Source organism: Amblyraja radiata, chromosome 40 (genome assembly GCF_010909765.2).
Source record: "Amblyraja radiata isolate CabotCenter1 chromosome 40, sAmbRad1.1.pri, whole genome shotgun sequence".
In the NCBI taxonomy this organism is placed as follows: Eukaryota; Metazoa; Chordata; class Chondrichthyes; order Rajiformes; family Rajidae; genus Amblyraja; species Amblyraja radiata.
In genome coordinates this window covers 13,885,885-13,908,271 of record NC_045995.1, presented here as the reverse complement: position 1 = coordinate 13,908,271, position 22,387 = coordinate 13,885,885, and the positions used below count along the sequence as shown (strand labels likewise).

Sequence of the window (22,387 nt, the reverse complement as noted above, 5' to 3'; positions counted from 1 at the left end):
ATACCCCCGCCCCCCCCATTGGGGAACGGTTTGCGTTGGGGGACCCAACGAGTCCCACTTAGCCTGGTTTTCCTTTAATTTCCCTACAAATTTATTCCACACAAACAAAGATTTAATATCAAAGCTAACATTATTAATGTCAGGTAATAGTTAAGAATTATAACTAATTAAAATAATAGAATTAAATCAAAAGATAGTGACAAAGATGAATTCAAAACTTAGAAATCAAAACTTTCAAATATTTAAAATGACATTCCGTTTTAGACAGATAGATCTAGGATTTGTAATGTAATTGTGGTGATGCATGGGAAGCAGATGTTGTTACTTCTTATTGGAAGGGCACACGTGTGAAAGAAATACATCTATTTCATTCTTTATTATGATTCGCAGAGGGTGCATGTTATGGGGCAGGTAGTGGGCTATGGTCATTTCCCATGCATCCACAAATGCTACGTTGATGCCGGCAAACATCCTTCTCATCAGTAAATCAAGTTGAAAAGTGAACCAGTCACTGTAGTTAAGAATTACATCCTGTGTAAGGGCCCGTACATTTGCAGTCTTTATAACGACCACCGTATCTGGATTCCTGCTGAGCAGCTGTAGGATCGATCTTCGAATATGCTGCAGCCTTCTGATGTACCATTCTGCGGGGAAAGTGCTGAAATGGGCACATATAGCAATGCTAATAACTGTGTCTTTCCCTCCTTCAATTTCATTCAGTTTATTTGAAATGTAGTACAGATGCTGCCTTAAAATTGTGCCGAATTGGATTGGCGGGCCATGAGTAAAATATTCCAGCATGATGTTGTTTTGCATGTCGAAGGCACACAGAGGGCCAGTCAATATTGGAGTACCAAGGTCAAACCTTCTAATACCTAAACAGAAAAATACCTGAACACTTAAATTGGTAAGTCACAATATTGGCATTGTTAATATTGAAGAAACTGGGATAGGCACTTTAATCCAAACAACAATACCAAAGTCAATTTACCTGCCACCCAAGGTAAAGGTTGAACAAAGGGAGATAATTTTCACAGTGGGGATGGTGGGGAGGACAGTATCTGTAATGGGCTAAACAATGTCCACCACTTACTGCATCCTCCTTCGTTCTTGAGCGTTTGAAGTACCAAACTCAAAGTGATGCAACCATCTTTATGTTCCCCATCTAACAGTGCCATTACACCAGAGGCATCTATATTCCACCTAGGCTCCATAGAGGATGTACTTGGTCAGGCTATTGGGAATTATCCACCTTTAAGTGCTTTAAAACCATCAATACATTCTCTTTGATAAATCATATATGGTCCAAGACATTAACATCTATGTCCCAATTCCTTAGCTTCCATGACCTTCTCCTCAGTAAAAAAACTGATTAGACATTTTCATATAATACCTACCTCAACTCTTGAGGCACTAACTCCCTCTTAAATATAGCCAATGAACTGGCCTCGACTACCCTCTGTGGCAGGGAGTTCCAGAGAATCACCACTCTCTGTGTGAAAAAAGTTCTTCTCATCTCGGTTTTAAAGGATTTCCCCCTTATCCTTAAGCTGTGACCCCTTGTCCTGGACTCCCCCAACATCGGGAGCAATCTTCCTGCATCTAGCCTGTCCAACCCCTTAAGAATTTTGTACGTTTCTATAAGATCCCCTCTCAATCTCCTAAATTCTAGAGAGTATAAACCAAGTCTATCCAGTCTTTCTTCATAAGACAGTCCTGACATCCCAGGAATCAGTCTGGTGAACCTTCTCTGCACTCCCTCTATGGCAATAATGTCCTTCCTCAGATTTGGAGACCAAAACTGTACGCAATACTCCAGGTGTGGTCTCACCAAGACCCTGTACAACTGCAGTAGAACCTCCCTGCTCCTATACTCAAATCCTTTTGCTATGAAAGCTAACATACCATTCGCTTTCTTCACTGCCTGCTGCACCTGCATGCCCACTTTCAATGACTGGTGTACCATGACACCCAGGTCTCGCTGCATCTCCCCTTTTCCTAGTCGGCCACCATTTAGATAATAGTCTGCTTTCCTGTTTTTGCCACCAAAATGGATAACCTCACATTTATCCACATTATACTGCATCTGCCAAACATTTGCCCACTCACCCAGCCTATCCAAGTCACCTTGCAGTCTCCTAGCATCCTCCTCACAGCTAACACTGCCCCCCAGCTTAGTGTCATCCGCAAACTTGGAGATATTGCCTTCAATTCCCTAATCCAGATCATTAATATATATTGTAAATAGCTGGGGTCCCAGCACTGAGCCTTGCGGTACCCCACTAGTCACTGCCTGTCATTGTGAAAAGGACCCGTTTACTCCTACCCTTTGCTTCCTGTTTGCCAGCCAGTTCTCTATCCACATCAATACTGAACCCCCAATGCCGTGTGCCTTAAATTTGTAAACTAATCTCTTATGTGGGACCTTGTCGAAAGCCTTCTGGAAGTCCAGATACACCACATCCACTGGTTCTCCCCTATCCACGCTACTAGTTACATCCTCGAAAAATTCTATAAGATTCGTCAGACATGATTTACCTTTTGTAAATCCATGCTGACTTTGTCCAATGATTTCACCACTTTCCAAATGTGCTGCTATCCCATCTTTAATAACTGACTCTAGCAGTTTCCCCACTACCGATGTTAGACTAACTGGTCTGTAATTCCCCGTTTTCTCTCTCCCTCCCTTCTTAAAAAGTGGGGTTACGTTTGCTACCCGCCAATCCTCAGGAACTACTCCAGAATCTAAAGAGTTTTGAAAGATTATTACTAATGCATCCACTATTTCTGGAGCTACTTCCTTAAGTACTCTGGGATGCAGCCTATCTGGCCCTGGGGATTTATCGGCCTTTAATCCATTTAATTTACCCAACACCACTTCCCGGCTAACCTGGATTTCACTCAATTCCTCCAACTCCTTTGACCCGCGGTCCCCTGCTATTTCCGGCAGATTATTTATGTCTTCCTTAGTGAAGACGGAACCAAAGTAGTTATTCAATTGGTCCGCCATATCCTTGTTCCCCATGATCAACTCACCCGTTTCTGACTGCAAGGGACCTACATTTGTTTTAACTAATCTCTTTCTTTTCACATATCTATAAAAACTTTTGCAGTCAGTTTTTATGTTCCCTGCCAGTTTTCTTTCATAATCTATTTTTCCTTTCCTAATTAAGCCCTTTGTCCTCCTCTGCTGGTCTCTGAATTTCTCCCAGTCCTCCGGTATGCTGCATTTTCTGGCTAATTTGTACGCATCATCCTTCGCTTTGATACTATCCCTGATTTCCCTTGTTATCCACGGATGCACTACCTTCCCTGATTTATTCTTTTGCCAAACTGGGATGAACAATTTTTGTAGTTCATCCATGCAGTCTTTAAATGTCTTCCATTGCATATCCACCGTCAACCATTTTAGAATTAATTGCCAGTCAATCTTGGCCAATTCACGTCTCATACCCTCAAAGTTACCTTTCTTTAAGTTCAGAACCATTGTTTCTGAATTAACAATGTCACTCTCCATCCTAATGAAGAACTCAACCATATTATGGATTGTAATATTTTCTCTCTAGCCTCCCTTTTCCTCTTAATACACCTGTAGAATTTCTTGGATTTGCCTTTATCTTGATTGCCAGATCATGTCCTCTTTTTGCCTTTCTGATTGATTTCAGTATACTCCTGCGCTTCTTATACTCACTGAGGGATTTGCTTGATCCCGACTGCCTATAGCCGATATATATCTCCTCAAATGTCCTTGCATCTCCAACCTTGGCTTTGTCCAGGGACCCCGACAGTCCTACCATCCGAGACAGAGGTTCACATGTACTTCTTCTAACCCCACCTATTACATCTGGCGTTCCCAATGTGGGCTCAAATGTACATCAGTGAAAGCAAATGTAGACTTGGCGACTTAACATACGTATTATACTTGACGAAACGTAGACTTATTTTGCTGAATACTTACGCTCGATCCACTGAGACGACAGGATATCCTGATTGCCAACCATTTCAACACCCCTCCCATTCCCACACTGACCTTTCCATCCTGGGCCTCCTCCATTGCCAGAGTGAGGCCACTCGCAAATTGGATGTACTGCACCTCATATTTCACTTGGATAGCTTACATCCCAGTGGTATGAATGATGATTCGTAATTTTAAGTAACTTATACTTATACTTCACTCCACTCCCCTCTCCCCTGATTCCTCAACCTAGTCATTTAACCAGTTCCCCAGTCTCCACATTGCTTCCCTCTTGAGATCACACCTTCCCTAGCCAAATATGGGCCTACCAGGGTACCGCCCTGTCTGAGGGTCATTTGTGGCCAGCCCTGATCGGTCCTGGTCTTTTCTTGGCTCCAGGTCTTCATAACACCTACCCCTACTCTCAGTCTGAAGAAGGATCCCCCACTCAGTATGCCACTCACCCTTTTCACCAGATATGCTGCCTGGCCCACTGAGTTATGCCAGCACTTTGTGTCTATCTTCTTCTGCACTTCTACAAGCTGCCCCACTGTTGTCTTCAGTAAAGTCCTCTGCAGTAAGGTGTCTCCTGCCTACCATTTCTCCCTGTCTGGCTGCAAACTACATACTGTATGCCTGTTGACTTGCTAGATGCAAATACCACATCTAACGCACACATCTACGGTATTTAAACTGGTGACAGTGAATGAAAGTTCAAGTGGCGGTGTGAATCCATCTCAGCTGTCTAGCCTTGGATAGCCTTGACTTCTTAGCTGTCCACGAAGAGAAAAAGGAGGTTTGTACTGGGAAACCATCTATACCATTGTAAATTAAAAGAAGTTATAGGTTGAGGATCAAGTGGGATGTGAACTGAAGAATTAGGAATGATGTGATTAGGAATTAGGTGAGGATACACTATCACAAGGTTAATATGGCGGGGCTGTTATATGCTGGGGGAATGAAGCGGCTGGGCGTGTATACTCTGGAATTTAGAAGGATGAGAGGGTACCTTATTGAAACATGGAAGATTATTAAGGGTTTGGACACGCAAGAGGCAGGAAACATGTTCCCGATGTTGGGGGAGTCCTGAACCAAGGGCCACAGTTTAAGAATAAGGGATAAAGCATTTAGAATGGAGATGAGGAAATACTTGTGACTGGAATTCTCTGCCTCAGAGGGCGGTGGAGGCCGGTTCTCTGGATACTTTCAAGAGAGAGCTCTTAAAGATAGTGGAGTCAGGGGATATGGGGAGAAGGCAGGAACGGGGTACTGATTGTGGATGATCAGCCATGATCACATTGAATGGCGGTACTGACTCGAAGGACCGAATGGCCTCCTCCTGCACCTATTGTCCATCTGACCTTGACTATGCTCCTGAGGTCATATAACTTTCTACACCATAGCGTTAGGGTCCTTGGCATTTCACTTCTCTAAATCACTTCTACATCCATCTCCGCCCTGCTCCACACTATTTCAGTAAGATGATTGTCTACAATTACTTTGGTTCATTTAACTGATCCACTTGCACTCTTTTAGCACCACATTTAAGACTGGCTACTCAGACAATTGCTGAAATTTCTAATTTCCTTTCTCATTTAACTCTTTTCCTTATTTCAGTTTTGTATTTGGATATAAAACGGATAGGCAAACAAGCCAGACAAATCTGTATAGAGTGATAAATCACACTAACCTGGAACAAATGCAGTCAAGTATTCAAACCACTGACGCATAGTGGAATCTCCAAACAGATGAACTTTTTTCCTTCGAAGGCACTCGGTAACTTTTGCAGGAGTGTTGAAACGACGAATATTGCAGGTCAGTGGCATCCACTGGTCCTTATAATAAAAGCCAGATGGTGTAGACATTGGTTTTCCCCGGACGCATTCATCAAGAACTGTGGCTGAATATAAGGCGAAATATAGAAACATGGAAACATAGAAAATAGGTGCAGGAGGAGGCCATTCGGCCATTAGAGCCAGCACCGCCATTCATTGTGATCATGGCTGATCATCCCCTATTAATAACCCGTGCCTGCCTTCTCCCCATATCCCTTGACTCCACTAGCCCCTAGAGCTCTATTTAACTCTCTCTTAAATCCATCCAGTGACTTGCCCTCCACTGCCCTCTGTGGCAGGGAATTCCATAAATTCACAACTCTCTGGGAGAAAAAGTTTTTTCTCACCCCAGTCTTAAATGACTTCCCCTTTATTCTAAGACTGTGGCCCCTGGTTTTGGACTCGCCCAATATTGGGAACATTTTTCCTGCATCTAGCTTGTCCAGTCCTTTTATAATTTTACATGTTTCTATAAGATCCCCCTCATCCTTCTAAACTCCAGTGAATACAAGCCTAGTCTTTTCAATCTTTCCTCGTATGACAGTCCCGCCATCCCAGGGATCAATCTCGTGAAACTATGCTGCACTGCCTCAATCACAAGGATGTCCTTCCTCAAATTAGGAGACCAAAACTGTACACAATACTCCAGATGTGGTCTCACCAGAGCCCTATACAACTGCAGAGAACCCTCTTTACTCCTACACTGAAATCCTCTTGTTATGAAGGCCACCATTCCATTCGCTTTCTTCACTGCCTGCTGTACCTGTAAGCCAACTTTCAGTGACTGGTGTACAAGGACGCCCAGGTCTCGCTGCACCTCCCCCTTACCTAACCTAACCCCATTGAGATAATAATCTTCCCCCTTGTTTTTGCCGCCAAAGTGGATAACCTCACATTTATCTATATTATACTGCATCTGCCACGCATCTGCCCACTCACTCCACCTGTCCAGGTCACCCTGCAACCTCCTAACATCCTCTTCACAGTTCACACTGCCACCCAGCTTTGTGTCATCCTCAAACTTGCTAGTGGTGCTCCTAATTCCCTCATCCAAATCATTAATATATATGGTAAACAGTTGCGGCCTCAACACTGAGCCTTGCAGCACTCCACTCGCCACTGCCTGCCATTCAGAAAAGGACCCGTTCACTCCTACTCTTTACTTCCAGTCTACCAACCAATTTTCTATCCATGTCAACACCCTACCCCCAATACCATGTGCTCTAATTTTACCACCAGTCACCAGTCTCCCGTGCGGGACCTTATCAAAGGCTTTCTGAAAGTCTACATACACTACATCCACTGGCACCCCTTCATCCATTTTACTTGTCACATCCTCAAAAAATTTCAGAAGATTAGTCAAGCATGATTTCCATTTCATAAATCCATGTTGACTTACTGCTATCCAAATGCCCCATTATTACCTCTTTAATAATTGACTCCAGCATCTTTTCCACCACTGAAGTCAGGCTAACTCGTCTGTAATTCCCCGTTTTCTCTCTCTCTCCTTTCTTGATAAGTGGGATAACATTAGCTATCCTCCAATCCACAGGAACTAATCCTGAATACATTAAACATTGGAAAATGATCACCAATGCATCTACTATTTCTAGAGCCACCTCCCTGAGGACCCTGGGATGCAGACCATCAGGCCCAGGGGATTTATTATCCTTCAGTCCCATTAGCATACCCAATACTATTTCTCGCCAAATGAAAATTTATTTCAGTTCCTCTACCCCCTTAGACCCTCTGTCCTCCAGTACATGTGGGAGATTGTTTGTGTCTTCCTTAGTGGACACAGATCCAAAGTATTTTGCCATTTCCTTGGTGCCCATAATCATTTCACCCGTGTCTGCCTTCAAGGGACCCATATTTGACTTTGCTACTCTTTTTCCCTTAACATATCTAAAGAGAAACATTGTCCCTTTTGCTATTAATATATTTTTGAGTGGTTAGGTATAATTTCCATGGACAGAATGTACAAAGTAAACTAATCTGAGCAGTACATGAACAATGTTGTGTCAATTAGGTTGGCAGCAGGCCAGCTGGGTGGATGGTTCCTTTGTTAAGATCCATTAGCCAGAAATTAATTTCTGAAAGCTGGGAGGGTAGCTAATGTTGCACCATTATTTGGGAAAGGCTCCAGGACAGATTGGGGAACTACAGGTAAGCGAGCCAGCTGCCAGTGGTGGGAGAGTTGTTGGAAGGGATTCTAGGGGACAGAATTGGTGAGAATAGTCACTAAGGCTTTGGTTGCGGAAAATCGTGTCTCATGAATCTGTCAGGTTTTTCTCGGTCAACAAGCGACTGATGAGGTCAGGGCAGTGAATGTTCTCTTTATGGACTTTAGCAAAGCCTTTAACAAGATCACACATTGGTAAGCTTGTTTGCAAGATCAGACCATATGGATTCCAAGGTAGGCTAGACATTGGATTCAAAATTGGTTTGGAGAACAAAGGGTAGTTGTGGAGGTTGTTTTTCTGATTGAAGGCCTGTGGCCAGTTGTGTATGGCCGGGGTCAGTGTGGGTCCACTGCTGTTTGTTAACATTGTTAGTAAATTTATACCTAAATTGCTGATATGGTGGACAGTGAGTAATACTTACACAACAGAGCTCATTTTCTCCATATTCTACTGAATCACAGAGCTATAGAGCATGGAAACAGATTCTTCGGACTACTTTGTCCGTGTTGAGCATTCTAGGATTCTGAGCTGGTCCCATTTGCCCACATTTAGCATATAACTGTCAAAACCTTTCCTATCAATTTCTATCTTATTAAGTAGCAATTGTATCTTCTTCTGTAGCCTTATCTGGCAGCTCATTCCAGAGTGAAAATGATGCCTGAGATCCTTCTTGTCCTATGCTCTCTCAAACCTCACAGTAATCTTGAAGTACATAACAGAATAGATCAGTTGGGGAGGTGAGCTAAGGACTGGCCAATGGGATTTAACTGTGATAAGTGTGATACATTGCATTTTGGTCTGTCAACCAGGGTTGGACTTGTACAGTAAATAGTAGAACCTTGTGAAATAGTGCAGATGGAGTTACTTTAATAAAGTATATCAAATTATGAGAGGCGGCAATAAAGTGAACACCCAGTATTTATCCCAACTTAGAGGATTCTAAAGTTAGAGAGCATAGGGCAAGAAAGATCTCAGAGGCATATTTTTCACATCTGGAATGAACTGCCAGGAGGTCACAGAATTGCTACTTTAAAATTTCATATCACCCAAGTGATTAGTAGCAGGTTAACCAATAGTACTTCAAGCCCATACCTTTTCTGTTCAAAAAGTTAACACCTTCATTTATTGGTAGAGTTGCTGTTGAGATCTGGCTCCGTGAACTCAATGGAAGAGCTGCACTGACTAGATGTATGGAAGTCGCCAGCCGAGTAGAGATGACCAAGGCCACCAGTGATGAACGCCACCTCCTCTACGGACGTGTACCCCCGGCCCAACGGCTGAAGTCCAGGAGAAGCTTTCTCAGCCATGTCCAGCCCCTAATAACATCACGGGAAGAAACCAGACTCCAACTATGGACAAAAAGGCTTGAGGACGACCCCCCTTCTACTGACATGGGTATCCCTCCTTCTGAAGCCCTCCCTCCGGGCTCAGAAGCACCATGGGGCAGTGGAAGACGCTCAACCGCCTGAGAACAGGAACAGGGCGATCAAAAGCTGCCATGGCCAGATGGGGCTATGAAACTGGCCAAACCACCTGTGAATGTGGAGAAGAGGACCATACAATGCAGCACTGCCTTGTCTGCCCCCTACTACCCAACCAGTGCAGCTCAAAGGATCTTGCAGTGTTCAATAAAAACGCAAAGGACTGTGTAAAGGAATGGGAAACTGTCATATAGCCAATCAGCTTCAAAGACACGAAAAGAAGGAGACTAGATGTATGTTGGGTGATGATCTGCCTCCACTACTGATGGTCCACACCAGGAAAGAGGTTTCAGTCCCAGAAAAATCTTAGATTATATTTTCAACCATCTATTAAAATTATAAAAATACAATTGGCAACCATATCTCCTATAAGGATAAATGGATTGTATTGGTTGAGAAGTGACAGGTGCATAATATTGAATCAATACTAGCCCTGGAAAATAATACATTTTGCTGAATAAATTATAACTTAAATGTTCTTCAAATTCAAGAAAGAACTACATGTGCTGTAAAGTTATATTTTGTTTGTAAGGTCTGCATATTTATAGCGAGGAACTGCTTCACTATTCTATTATTATTTCCTCTAATACACTAGACTATAATTTTTTTAGACATGATTGAAAATGATCTTACTTGGTTGAGGTGACGGCTCTACGATTATATAACCCATGGCACAGGGTAATATGGGCATGTTGAGGTTGACTTTACTGCAAATGTTAATACCATTCATTAAGTCACTGTGTCAATATAACATGCATACAAAGGACAGTCCAAGAAAGTCATCAAATAATCTACTTATCCAACCTAGCACATCGTAATTAACGTAGCTTCCACAATTTTAGCTTCAAATGTCATCTTCTGAATAGTATAGAACCTGTAATTTAACAAATCCATTTAAATCCAAATTGATCTACGTTAAAATTACATTTCTACTGGTAACAATTAATTTTCTTAAAATATCACACTCTGTGACTAACAACTAAAACATCAGGTTAGAGGATAATAGTAAGATTAAACTAGAACTTACCAGTTTGAAGTCTGATCTTTATTTTATGAGGAGTTATGATGAGGGATTACGTGAAGAAGCCCACCAGTGGGCATGCGCGTCAATCTCCAAAACAGCGGTGTGAAATCACAGATAACAGTAGTTGAAGTGACAGTAAGATTAAAGAAACCTAGAATTACCAGATGACCTTTATGATACGAGGGTTGGGAGCGGAGGGCACGTAATCGCTCATCGTAACTCCTCATAAAATGAACATCAAACTTTAAACTGGTAAGTTCTCGTTTAATCTTACTATTTTACTTCGGAGTCACGTGAGTGATTCCGTGAAGATTTCAAAGCTCTGTGATTTCATGCTGTGGAAAAGTCCACCCAAACACAACTGCATCAGTTGACCACAGATAAGGGAAACATTGATAACGGATACAGACATGACATGGATTTAAAACATGCTGATGCTATTTAATGAACAAATAATAATAATAATAATAATAATAGTAACCCCTCTCATCCGGGAGGAACTATAAAATAGAACCTAAAATAGAGTTGGCAAAGTCTGGCTAAGGGATATTATAAAATGTTTGGAAAACTCGTTCGTTAGACCATCCTGCAGTCACTTGGATGTGGTCCAGCAGATCGTACATAACCCTTACTGCTGATGTTGTAGCAGCCCTGGTGGAGTGAGATTAGAAAATATTAGTACCTACTCCTGCATAAGCCAAAACCCAATTTTAACCACCTGGAGATGGTCTGAACTGATACCTTCTTATGTTTTTTTGTAACTAACAAACATTGCTAGTATCAGAGCCTCTAAGGCTCTAGTTGACATTGACATATTGTTGTAAATGTATGACCACACATAACCGAAGGTCCATGGAGTATGCCATGAGAACTAGTTTGAGACCCGACACCCCTGAGTTGCTCTACTTAACTAAATCATAAACGTAAAATATTATATTATTTGAAGGTGTAACCATCCTGTCCAGTCACAATTTATGTTGTGACTGGACCCGTTGTGCTGAGACCAGCGCCCAGAGGATAGCTACCTCATGAGAGCCGGGCCAAAGATAAGGATGTAGCTGGAGCCCCCTGGTGAAGTAGTGTTAACACAATGTCAATATCCCATACCTCCGTGTGCTTGGGCCTGGGAGAACTTGTGTTAAAGATATCCTTTATAAACTGGATATCAGAGGGTGAGACATGACAGAGTGGGTCCCGCTCGCTTGCAGCAAATATGATGAGAAGGCACGTTGGGCTAAGTTAATGGCTTTTTAACAATTTATTGTCAAAGACCGATTTGAAATGAACTCCAAGACGTCAGTAATCCGTGCCATATTATATGTAACATAGTATTTAAACAAAACGCTTCCCATTTCCTGAAGGGGAAATGTACTGATTTTTTGGTGCTATCCCTGCACTCTGCAGTGAGCACACACATGGATCGGTCTGACAATCCGAGCCGCAGGAGCAGTCTTCTCAGAGTCTGCAAGTCCATTAATTGATTTTATCATGCAGGGGCTGGTTTCCCGAGTCACAGGCTGAACCAGCAAAGTTTTATGTTTAGAATAACCATATAAGGTTCTATTATATTCCCAACATAAGCGGGAACCATGGCTGCATAGGCCAGTCAGACAGTACGAAAAACCCTGAAGCGGGAGCTTGCTGAATTTATTGCAATAACCGACTGATGAGGCAAAATGGAGAAAAGACATAAAAGAACATTCCTTCCCCATGTAGCAAGAATGCATCTCTTGCCACTGTGAACCACATATTTTTGCAACCGGTGAATGAGCCTGGATACAAACATATCGATATTCGGTGTTCCATTGAGCCATAATTTCATAAAATATTTAGTGATCCAACATCCATTCTGTGTTGTCATTGATTTTACGTGATGATACACCAGCGTCAAATGAGGTTAGGTAAATGTGACAGGATACTTTGACTGGATTGCACCCATGTGACTGACATATGCTACCACCACAGTGTATCAACTTGGAATTGAGCATGCAAATTATGCATATTCGCACAATAATCCTTTAACCCATATAATGCGCAGAGTGTCTTTAGGTAGTTGACACCAATAACTGGGGAATTGGTAACTCATGCAAATCCCATCTGCCTCTGTGACTAGAAATGACATTCATAATTTTCAATCTTTGAGCACTAGCATCAGTTTGTAATATAACTGAAGATTTAGTGACCAAAACCTACTGGAGCAATGCTGAATACTGTTCGTCCACAATTGTGACAATGACCTACATGGCACCTGAGAAGTTACTACTTTGCACGTTGTAAGTTCTGATAATGCAAAGGCCCCATTTGCACAGCTGAAACACAGCTGCTATATTGCCAATTGCACTTGATGAATAGAAGGCTGCTTAATAACAATACGGTTGTTACATGCTTCTATTGTTCCCAATCTTTTGCCCCAGGGCGGAGTCACAGAAAAATTAATAATTAAAGGCAAATCCCAATAATCAATAATGCCAGTTGGTATCAACTTAAATTTAACTGGATGGATGAGGAACCTCAATTTCTCAATTATAGTTTGCGGCTGAAACAGTTGATTTTAGCAAAACACAGTGTTTAGAATATCATCAAGATAAGCCAGAACAAGTGTTTTTGAGCTTTTGGCAGTCCAAGCACCAGTTTAGTAATTTGGTAAATAACCTGGGAGCTGAAGTTAGCACATTTTGCAACCCTTTAACTGTTATCATTGTCCCATCCAGATACATTTCAAATGTCTCCGGTGATCCCTGAGAATGGAAATCAGTTGTTTAACAGTAATGACATTCTATATTCTGAAAAGTCTATGTTGCACATGCAAGTTAAATAAAGGATGAACCGACATCCACCATTGTTCACAACGAACAGGCCACGCCTGCCATAATTCCGTGCCTGCCTCGAACGACAACTCTGACTAGATTCCCGAGCCTGTCTCGAGAGGTAATTCAGGCCATAATACTGAGCCTGCCTCGAAAGACAACTCAGGCCATAATACTGAGCCTGCCTCGAAAGACAACTCAGGCCATAATACTGAGCCTGCCTCGAAAGACAACTCCGGCCATAATTATGAACCTGCCTCGAAAGACAACTCTGGCCATATTTCCGAGCTTGTCTCGGAAGGCAATCCTGGACTTAATACTGAGCCTGCCTCGAAAGACAACTCTGGCCCCAATTCCAAGCAATGCTTGGAACCCTTGTATACTGTGCAAAATAAACCAATCACATGTTATCATTTAGTTTATAAACGGATCTGAATCTCATGTTATCATTGTCATTTGTACAAAAAACAAGTGTAAATATTACCAACTTGTAAATGGTCCACATACCCCATGTTTCTGAAGAACCAGACCCACCTACCTCCATGGTTACCAGTGGTCTTATGGTAAGCACAAAGGCCCCTGATGTGGGTTCTATTCCCGTCCTTGATTGGAGAGTAGGACTGGTGGGGTGTGTGGATTCCATATTTCCTGAGACCTGCTTGGACCTTGGCCTGAAAGACCTCTGCCCAGCTTTCAAGCTGCCACCAGCTTCAGTGATCTGCTTACTGCCGATGAGGCGTGGAGTGTGTTGTCGCCGAAACGGTGAAGCTTTGTTCGTCGTTGGTACCTTGATCAGCCCGACAGCTTTTGCTTCCTCATCCAGGTATACCTGTTGGATAAATCTTACCTGAAGAGAAGATTCGGTGGCTGGTTTCATTTCCTGGATTTCATGCCTCCAATGTCACCCCTGATAGCGCTGTTCACTGCCTGCACTTGTAGCGTGAGGGGAACTCTGGCCCCGTCCTGGTTTTCTGCCAAAGGCTGGAACCAACTCTTCCGGCAGTAACCCCTTCATTTGCGAGTATTTCCTTGGAGCCATATTCTTCAAAGGGTCATCAACACTGCACAAAAAATCACTGGCTGCCCACTGCCTTCCCTGAAGGACATCTTCAGCTCTCGCTGCCTTAGCAGGGCAGCCAACATCCTGAAGGACCCTTCCCACCCTGTACACAACCTGTTCCACCTGCTGCCCTCTGGCAGACGGTACCGGTCTTTCAAAACTCACACAGACAGACTCAGAGACAGCTTCTACCCCATAGCCATACGTGAACTTAACAATGCAAAATAAGAAATAACACTCACATTCAACTGAATGGTTCTACCTCAGCTACTATTGTTATTTATCTGTAATTTTTTTTTAATATGTATATATTTTTACCTTTTCTTTTATATTTAAAATTGCTCTTGTGAATCGCACCGTGGGATTGGCTTTTAAATTTTGTTGTACCATGTGCAATGACAATAAAGAGATTCATTCATTCATTCATTCATTCATTCAATCACTCACGTGACTCCGAAGTAAAATCAGAGATTATTCACAATTCAAGCAAAACCCGTTTTCTAGAACAAGGTCCGAAGCCTGGCAGGTCATAGCTTTTCATGCACATGTGGGTGACAAAACTTCTCACATCCAGTCATTGTTCCAGTAACTCATTTACATTTTTATGGTCTGCTAGGAAAAGAGTCTCTTTCTATTTCCTCCTCCAGGGTCTTCATAATTTAATCCACCTCAAATAAATCACCCCTCAGTCTCCTGTTCCATGGAAACAACTGAATTTGATTTGATTTTTGAAGAAGCAACTATGAATGTTAATGAGGCCAGGGTTGTAGATGTAGACTATATAGACTTTATCAAGGCCTCTGTAGCAGGTTAACCAATGGTCATCTGCGCTGGAAGAGTAGACCGCTCGGGATCTAGTGAGAGATAGCTAACCGGAAACAAAATTGGCTTCGTGATAGGAAGTAGATGGTGGTAAAAGGTTGCTTTTTGGACTGGTGGTCTGTGAATAGTGGTGTGCCTCAGGGATCAGTATGGGGTCCATTGCTGTTTGTCATCTGCTTGAGATTTGGATGAGAATGTACAAGGGATAAGCGAGTTTGCAAATGATATTAAAATAGGTAGTTTCATAAACAATGAAGATGATTATCAAGAACTACGGCAGGGTCTTGATCAGCTGAGCAAATGTGCCCAGGGCTTGCTAATGGAATTTAATGTAGTTAAGTATGAACAGCTGCATGTCTCTATTGTAGCCACATGGCTAGCAACCAAACTTCTACAAAGCAAGTTATTGTGAGACAATTGTTGAAAATAATCATTCCAGAACAGAGGGTAGTCACAAGCGATGGTAGATGCTGGAATTTGGAACAAAAAAATAAACTGCTGGAAGAACTCAGCAGGTCAAGCAGCATCTGTGGAGCTAAAGTGATAGTCGTCTCAGATTGAAACTATTGCAGGGTCTTAAACGTGAAACATAGACTGGACATTATTTTCCATTTGATTACTTCACGCATGCTCAGCACATGGTCTATAAAGTTTACCGAGAAGACAAAAATAATTAACAACAATTTAACTGGAAGAATATTGATACAGAATAGAGAATCAGGAACTGTTTCAAAAGGCCATCGATGGCGATTAAACTATGTGGGACAGACTGTAATCAGATCTTCATGATAGAAGGAAAAGCAGAAGCAAGTACCAGTCTATCTTCTCATCATTCTCACAGGGTTTCCAGGCTCAGAGGCAATTGAAGTGAAAACACAACAGTGACCATTTAGTTGTATTAAGGCAAGAAAATCCGATAATAACGAAGGCATCAAACTTAGGAAATGGGGCTTTATCACTATGGCAATAAGGAATAACCAGATGTACAGGTTAAAACGATGAAATAGCAATGTAGGAAGACTTAGTTATGATACCCATGTGAGAATATTGTCAGGAGCAATCAAGTCCAAGCTCCAATTTCCAATTGTCTCATTTGGGATTTGAGGACCCCCAGCATTCTAGAAGATTGATGTGAAAACATCAAAGAAACATCAAGTACACCAGGAGTGATATTACTCGAGGACAACTGACACAGAAGGCAAACCCTGACATCTTAACTCAGAGAAGATTACAACCCATTGAAGTAATCCCAACCAGTTCATCTTACATCTGGAATCCAAGTCCAAGTGTTGTTTCAATTATTGGGCAGCAAAATAGGAAAAGCTATATCAGTAAATTAGGTGATTAAGAGTTACAAAGCTTGAATGGTTTAGTTAAATGCCTGTAAATTTAGAAATATAAAACATAGAAAACATAGAAAATAGGTGCAGGAGTAGGCCATTCGGTCCTTCGAGCCAGCACCACCATTCAATATGATCATGGCTAACCATCTAAAATCAGTACCCCTTTGCTGCTTTTTCCCCATATCCCTTGATTCCTTTAGCCCTAAGAGCTAGATCTAGCTGTCTTTATAACAGTTTAACTCATTTAAAACTGATATGAATATTAATAAAGATTGAGTTGTGTCAGTGCCTTCTTTGTCACCACATCAATTGAGCCCCAACATTGCAGTCAGCATCCTTGGATGGACATGTCAAGTGATCATCTCATCATTACAACGCAGATGTCTTAACAACAAAAAGGAGTTGCAGAGAACTTGTTAGTTAGGGTAAGCTGGATGAGTTAGCGTAAACTCTGCAAGTCAGCCTCAAGCAGTGCTCAGTATACCTTCCCTGCAACTCAAACATGTGTTGTCCATGTGTCCACGTATAATCAATTCAAATACCATGACACAATTTTACTTCGGAGTCACGTGAGTGACTACGTGAAGAACCCGCTCAGTGCGCAGGCGCGGCATTACGCCAGCAGTGCAACAGCGGCGGCAGCTGGAGTCAGGCTCTCCAGCTGCAGTTTAAAAACAGGACCGTTGGTAAGTATAGTGAAGTACTGGAAAAATCTAACGGTAGAGGAGAGTTCGTGGAGTGTCTTACAGAATGAGTACACTCAGAAAAAGACTCTCGAAGAGAACTGCCCCCCCGCTCTACTCCACCAGAGGAGCGTTCAATCTTGGTGGGGCAGCAACAGGCGGCAGGACCGCTCGTAGAGCGCACCGCTATCCCCGAGACCGAGCCAAGCCCAGTCCCGCTAATGCCTGAACGGCGGACAGGGAGAAAATCTACCAGAAAAAACTAATCGGCCGGTCATTTCCGATTCGTCGGAGGGGGAAATGTCTCCACCCAAACAGAGGAGAGACAGCCGCCTGAGCTGTATTCAACAGCTCCTGGAGCAGATGCTCCAGCGGGATACGCAGAAAGAGCGTTCTCGCGGAGGAAGGTCAGGCACCTCCTCCACAGTGTCTTGTGCACTGCCCTCTGCTCCCTCATTACTGGAGGCTAGCATTGGTGACCAGGGCTGGGCTGGTCTGAAGCAGGGGCTGGCGGACGAGTTCGGGAGTATGCAAGGGGTGCAGGATCAGGAAGAGCTGCTGGGTGTGGTGGACCGCTATGTAGCAACCCCACGTGCAGGAAGACCGCTGGAACCAAAGATGGTGGCCAGCATCAATCACCTCTCAAACAAACCCTTGCAGGACAAGGTGCTCACTGAGGCTCTAGAACTCTATACCGCACCAGACAACTGTGAGGCCCTCAAAGTGAAGAGTGTGAACAGCCAGATCTGGGGGCACGTGGGGTCACATATTCGAAACCAAGAATTAAAGCTACAGCGGATCCTAAAGCTCCTGACGTCGGCCATCACAGCCTTTGCCCGTTCCATGGAAAACACGGAGATGGATCCCTGCCAGCAGGATGTGCTGGCACTGATGTGTAATACACAATTTGAGATCAATAATCTCCGACGGGATATCATAAGACCTGCCCTCAATCCCAAATTCGCGGGGTTGTGCAAAGCCCCAGCTGCAGAAACGGACGCTCTGCTTTTTGGGAAAGACCTCAACAAGAAACTGAGGGACATAGAGGAGGCAGCGAAAACTTTCGGCCTCATGAGGGCAGGCCCCGGGATGAGCAAACTAAGGCCTATAATACCCAAGCGGCAGCACCCCACGGCATCCACCAGTCGACGTCCTCAATATGGGACTGGTGAATGCTCGGGGACCGCATATCACTACCCCCAAAGGTCTTTTTTAGATCAGGGCCCAGAGCGGAGCCCATGGAAAATGCGCCACCCCCCAACATCGCCAGCACGTCAGGCAACCAGAGCCTACAAGAGGAAACAAAGGAGACGCCAATAACCATGGAGGTAGGTGGGTCTGGTTCCTGCCAGCATATAGAGAACAAGGGTGCTTTACTAACAGGGGGGCGATTACACTTGTTTAAAGAAGCATGGGGTACTGTCACGAGTGACAAGTATATACTCAACAGCATTAGTGGATACCAAATTCAATTTATATCAGAAAAAATGCCGCCAGTTCAACATTGGCCCCAAAGGGTATTTTCTCCCTCCAACAAAAAGAAACGTGAGGGACTGGCTGAACTGGTAAGGCTTATCGCAAAGGGGGTCATCGAAAAGACCAAACATGAACCTTTGGAATTTGTATCAAATATATTCACTAAAACTAAAAAAGATGGTGAATGTCGCATCATCATTGACTTAACAACACTAAATAAGTTTGTTAAGTATATACATTTCAAAATGGAAACAGATGTTACTGCCAAACAACTGATTTCCAAAGGATACTTTATGGCAAGCATTGATCTTAAAGATGCTTACTATCTAATACCCATACAGAAGGATCATTGCAGATACCTAAAATTTATCTGGTTGGGGCAGCTGTGGCAGTACAAAGCATTGCCCAATGGTCTAACTTTAGCACCAAGATTATTCACAAAAATATTGAAAGTAGCCATGGCAATACTAAGGAAACAAAAACATATTGTCATGGCATATCTGGATGATATTCTGATAGTAGGAAAAACGAAGGAATTAGCTGTGGCAGCAGTATCAGCTACAAAACAGCTCCTCGAAACTCTGGGGTTCGTCCTACATCCAGATAAATCTAAGTTGAAGCCATCTACTATCATGGACTACTTGGGCTTCACAATTAACTCAGTCCATATGACTGTTACCTTGCCAAAGGGGAAAATGGTTGCATTAGCACAATCATGCAAAAATGTAATGGTCAACAAACGACCAACTATTCAACAAGTAGCAAGAGCGATTGGGAAAATGGTAGCAGCATTTCCGGCTACACAATTCGGACCTTTGCATTATCAAAATTTACAAAGAGCAAAGGTACAGGCACTAAAACGACATTCAGGTCATTACGATCGAGTCATGAAATTACCCACTGAAGCAATATCAGAGCTACAGTGGTGGGCAGAAAATGTTTGGCATAGTTTCAGCTCTATCATCATCACTAACCCTACTTTAGTTATTCAAACAGGTGCCAGTGCTCAAGGCTGGGGAGCAACTAACTCCATATCCAGCACAGGTGGTAGATGGACTAACCCAGAGTCAGCATTACTACTTATATAGTAGATATTATTTTCTGTATTAAATGTATCTTATATAATCTGTATTTGAAAGTAGTATAAGAAGTGTGGCCGTTCTCAGGTTACAGGTCATTTGGTCAGTCATAGACCACATGCTTTTTCACAGGAGACATTCTGTGAAACAAAGGGCTCAGCATTTACGACTGGCAATTGTAGCAAGGCATCTCTAGCAAGGCATCTCAGGATCTGTGAGCTATGTTTAAATTATACTTATGTTGAGATAAGAGGGAAACAGATAAGATGAGTAGAAGTTCCTGGAGTGGGGGGTATGTGATCTTTGTATGTTGGCTTTCTTTTGTTTATACAAACTAAGGGAATTAAGGTTTTAAGAAAGAGATGGTGGTCTAGAAATGTACCAATCTTTGAATAATGTTGTCAGTGTGAATCCAAGGTCGTAAAGAGGCCCCATGGAATGTCTCTCCCCAGAGAAGGGGGATCCCTACAAGGAGGGGGAAGGAAGTGTAAGATAGCCAAGAGATAATTATCGTTTGTCACCTGGGACAATTTTATGATCCTGGCATTAGGTGATGTGGGTTTGCAAAGAGAGTGAATTCCTATTTTAAAGTGTATAACGTAAGATAATGTTAGTTTAAATATGATTTATAAAGAAGATCATCTGGGATATATATATTGTTCTTTAATTAGGGAAATATATATGGTATTTTTATTTTACATTAGATCTTTGTGTTTGGATCTGTAGTTTGAGAAGTTACATTATTTCCCAAGATGTATAGGTTTAATTGGAGCAATGTCTTGTATATACAAATTGTGTAATCACTTTATCTTTAGTATTTTGAGAAGTGGGTTCTGGGAAGTATCTATTTTTTGTGAGTTTCACTTTGTTGGAATGAAATCTGAACAAAGGAGTTACACGCACATGGCAAAGAAAGGAAGAAGCCACGAGGCTAGCAAGGGGCCATAAAGGGGAGTCGTGTGACTTATGACTGTGGTTATTGTGGAAAAGTACTGGTAAGAAGGGCATAAGAGGAAGCGAGTGATTGGCTGGAAATAAGGGAATGTTAGCAAATTATTGGATATGGAAATGTAACAGGGGTGGGGCATGCTGATTTGAAAATGGTATAAGAAGCAACGATCCTTTGTCTTGAGGAGAGCGCGGGAGAAAGCTCCACGTGATTTGATGTGTGGAAAAGTAGTAGCCTTTATTTGCAAATAAAGTTTGAACTTCTTGAAGAATTCTCCACGTGATCTGAATTCATTTGAGCATCGGAAAACCACAACATAATTGGCGCAGCGAGCAGGGTCGGTAAGAGACTATCGATTAAAGACAAAAAGTTTAGGGTGCTTCCAAGCCCCTCATTGGCTTTCTAAGACAACAGGAAACAGGGTGGCCACCCAAAACAAAAAATTTGGCGGTTTTCCGCTTTATTTGGAAAATAACCTGTTGTACATGGAAAGCCATTGAGGACACAGAAGTGCCTACATAGTCAGAAGGTCTCTCCGACCCAAGAATCTGGCACTAAATTGTCTAGGAGACGTGGAGGTTTGCTCGAGAAGTCCGCGCAATAGGGTAAGTAGAAAATAGTTAAGCTAAGTAGTATTTTGTACAGAATGTATATAAGACTATACAGAGACCACCTGTTGAGAAGAGTGCCGGCTTGCCTAGGTAAGGAAAGAATCCTAAGGCATGAGCGGATTAGATCGATGAGAAGGGGACGAGATCCAAGGAGAAACGAGAAACAAGACTTGCAGACTTGCAGGAAGAGTTGCAGAGAAAAGTGTTGCAACTGTAACATGAAGAGCTGAAAAGAAAGAGCATGATAAAGGAAAGACAATGTTGTCAATAACAACAGACTTGCCTGGAAAAACTGAAATAAGTGATGCACCGACACACAGTCAGTCCTATGACAGAGCCAAACAGGGGCCAGAGAATCCCATGCCAATAATTAACATATTTGGGAGAGCGTTTCCTCAAATGCCCTATTAGGAGTGAAATAAATCTGGACATGAGCCCTGACAGGACTGGGGTCCCTAAGGGAGGGAGGGGTCTCAAGGAGGAGGTCAAGGAAGGCTAGTAGATGGCAGGTAATGGATAAGGTATGTTGGGGATGTGAACAGGTATGGTAATCAGGAAATAATAATTATATTAAGATAGTGGTGAACATAGCTATGATAGGAGCATTAAGAAGAAATGTTCAATCCACATGGCTAGGATGCCGCAGGGATTTAAATACTTGCCTCATGTTTTTAATCAGATGTTAAAGGTAGATTTGGAAGGTGCACCAGAGATGCTAGAGAGTAATGGTGGATTATTGTTTGTCAGGTTGGAGGCGGGTGATTAGTGGGGTGCCTCAGGGATCTGTGTTGGGTCCACAGTTGTTTATAATATGTATCAATGATCTGGATGATGGTGTGGGAAATTGAATTAGTAAAAATGCTGATGATACTAAGATAGGTGGTGTTATGGATAATGAAGTAGATTTTCAAAGTCTACAGAGAGATTTGGGCCAGTTGGAAGAGTGGGCTAAGAGATGGCAGATGGAGTTTAATGCTGATAAGTGTGAGGTGCTACATCTTGGCAGGACAAAATCAAAATAGGACGTACATGGTAAATGGTAGTGAATTGAGAAATGCAGTTGAACAGAGGGATCTGGG

The 22,387-nt window shown here is 42.6% G+C and overlaps 1 protein-coding gene across 1 annotated transcript in view; it reads right to left on the bottom strand.

The window, feature by feature from the left end:
• Positions 1-301: 301 nt before the first annotated feature.
• Positions 302-22,387, bottom strand: part of LOC116967619 (NXPE family member 3-like) — a 45,035-nt gene continuing 22,949 nt past the window's right edge. The window contains exons 2-4 of the mRNA XM_033014225.1: positions 10,088-10,161; positions 5,646-5,855; positions 302-875 (exon numbers count right to left, since the gene is read on the bottom strand). Of these exons, the coding sequence (XP_032870116.1) occupies positions 322-875; positions 5,646-5,855; positions 10,088-10,161 (838 nt within the window). The 3' untranslated portion in view covers positions 302-321. The remainder of the gene's footprint in view (positions 876-5,645; positions 5,856-10,087; positions 10,162-22,387) is intronic.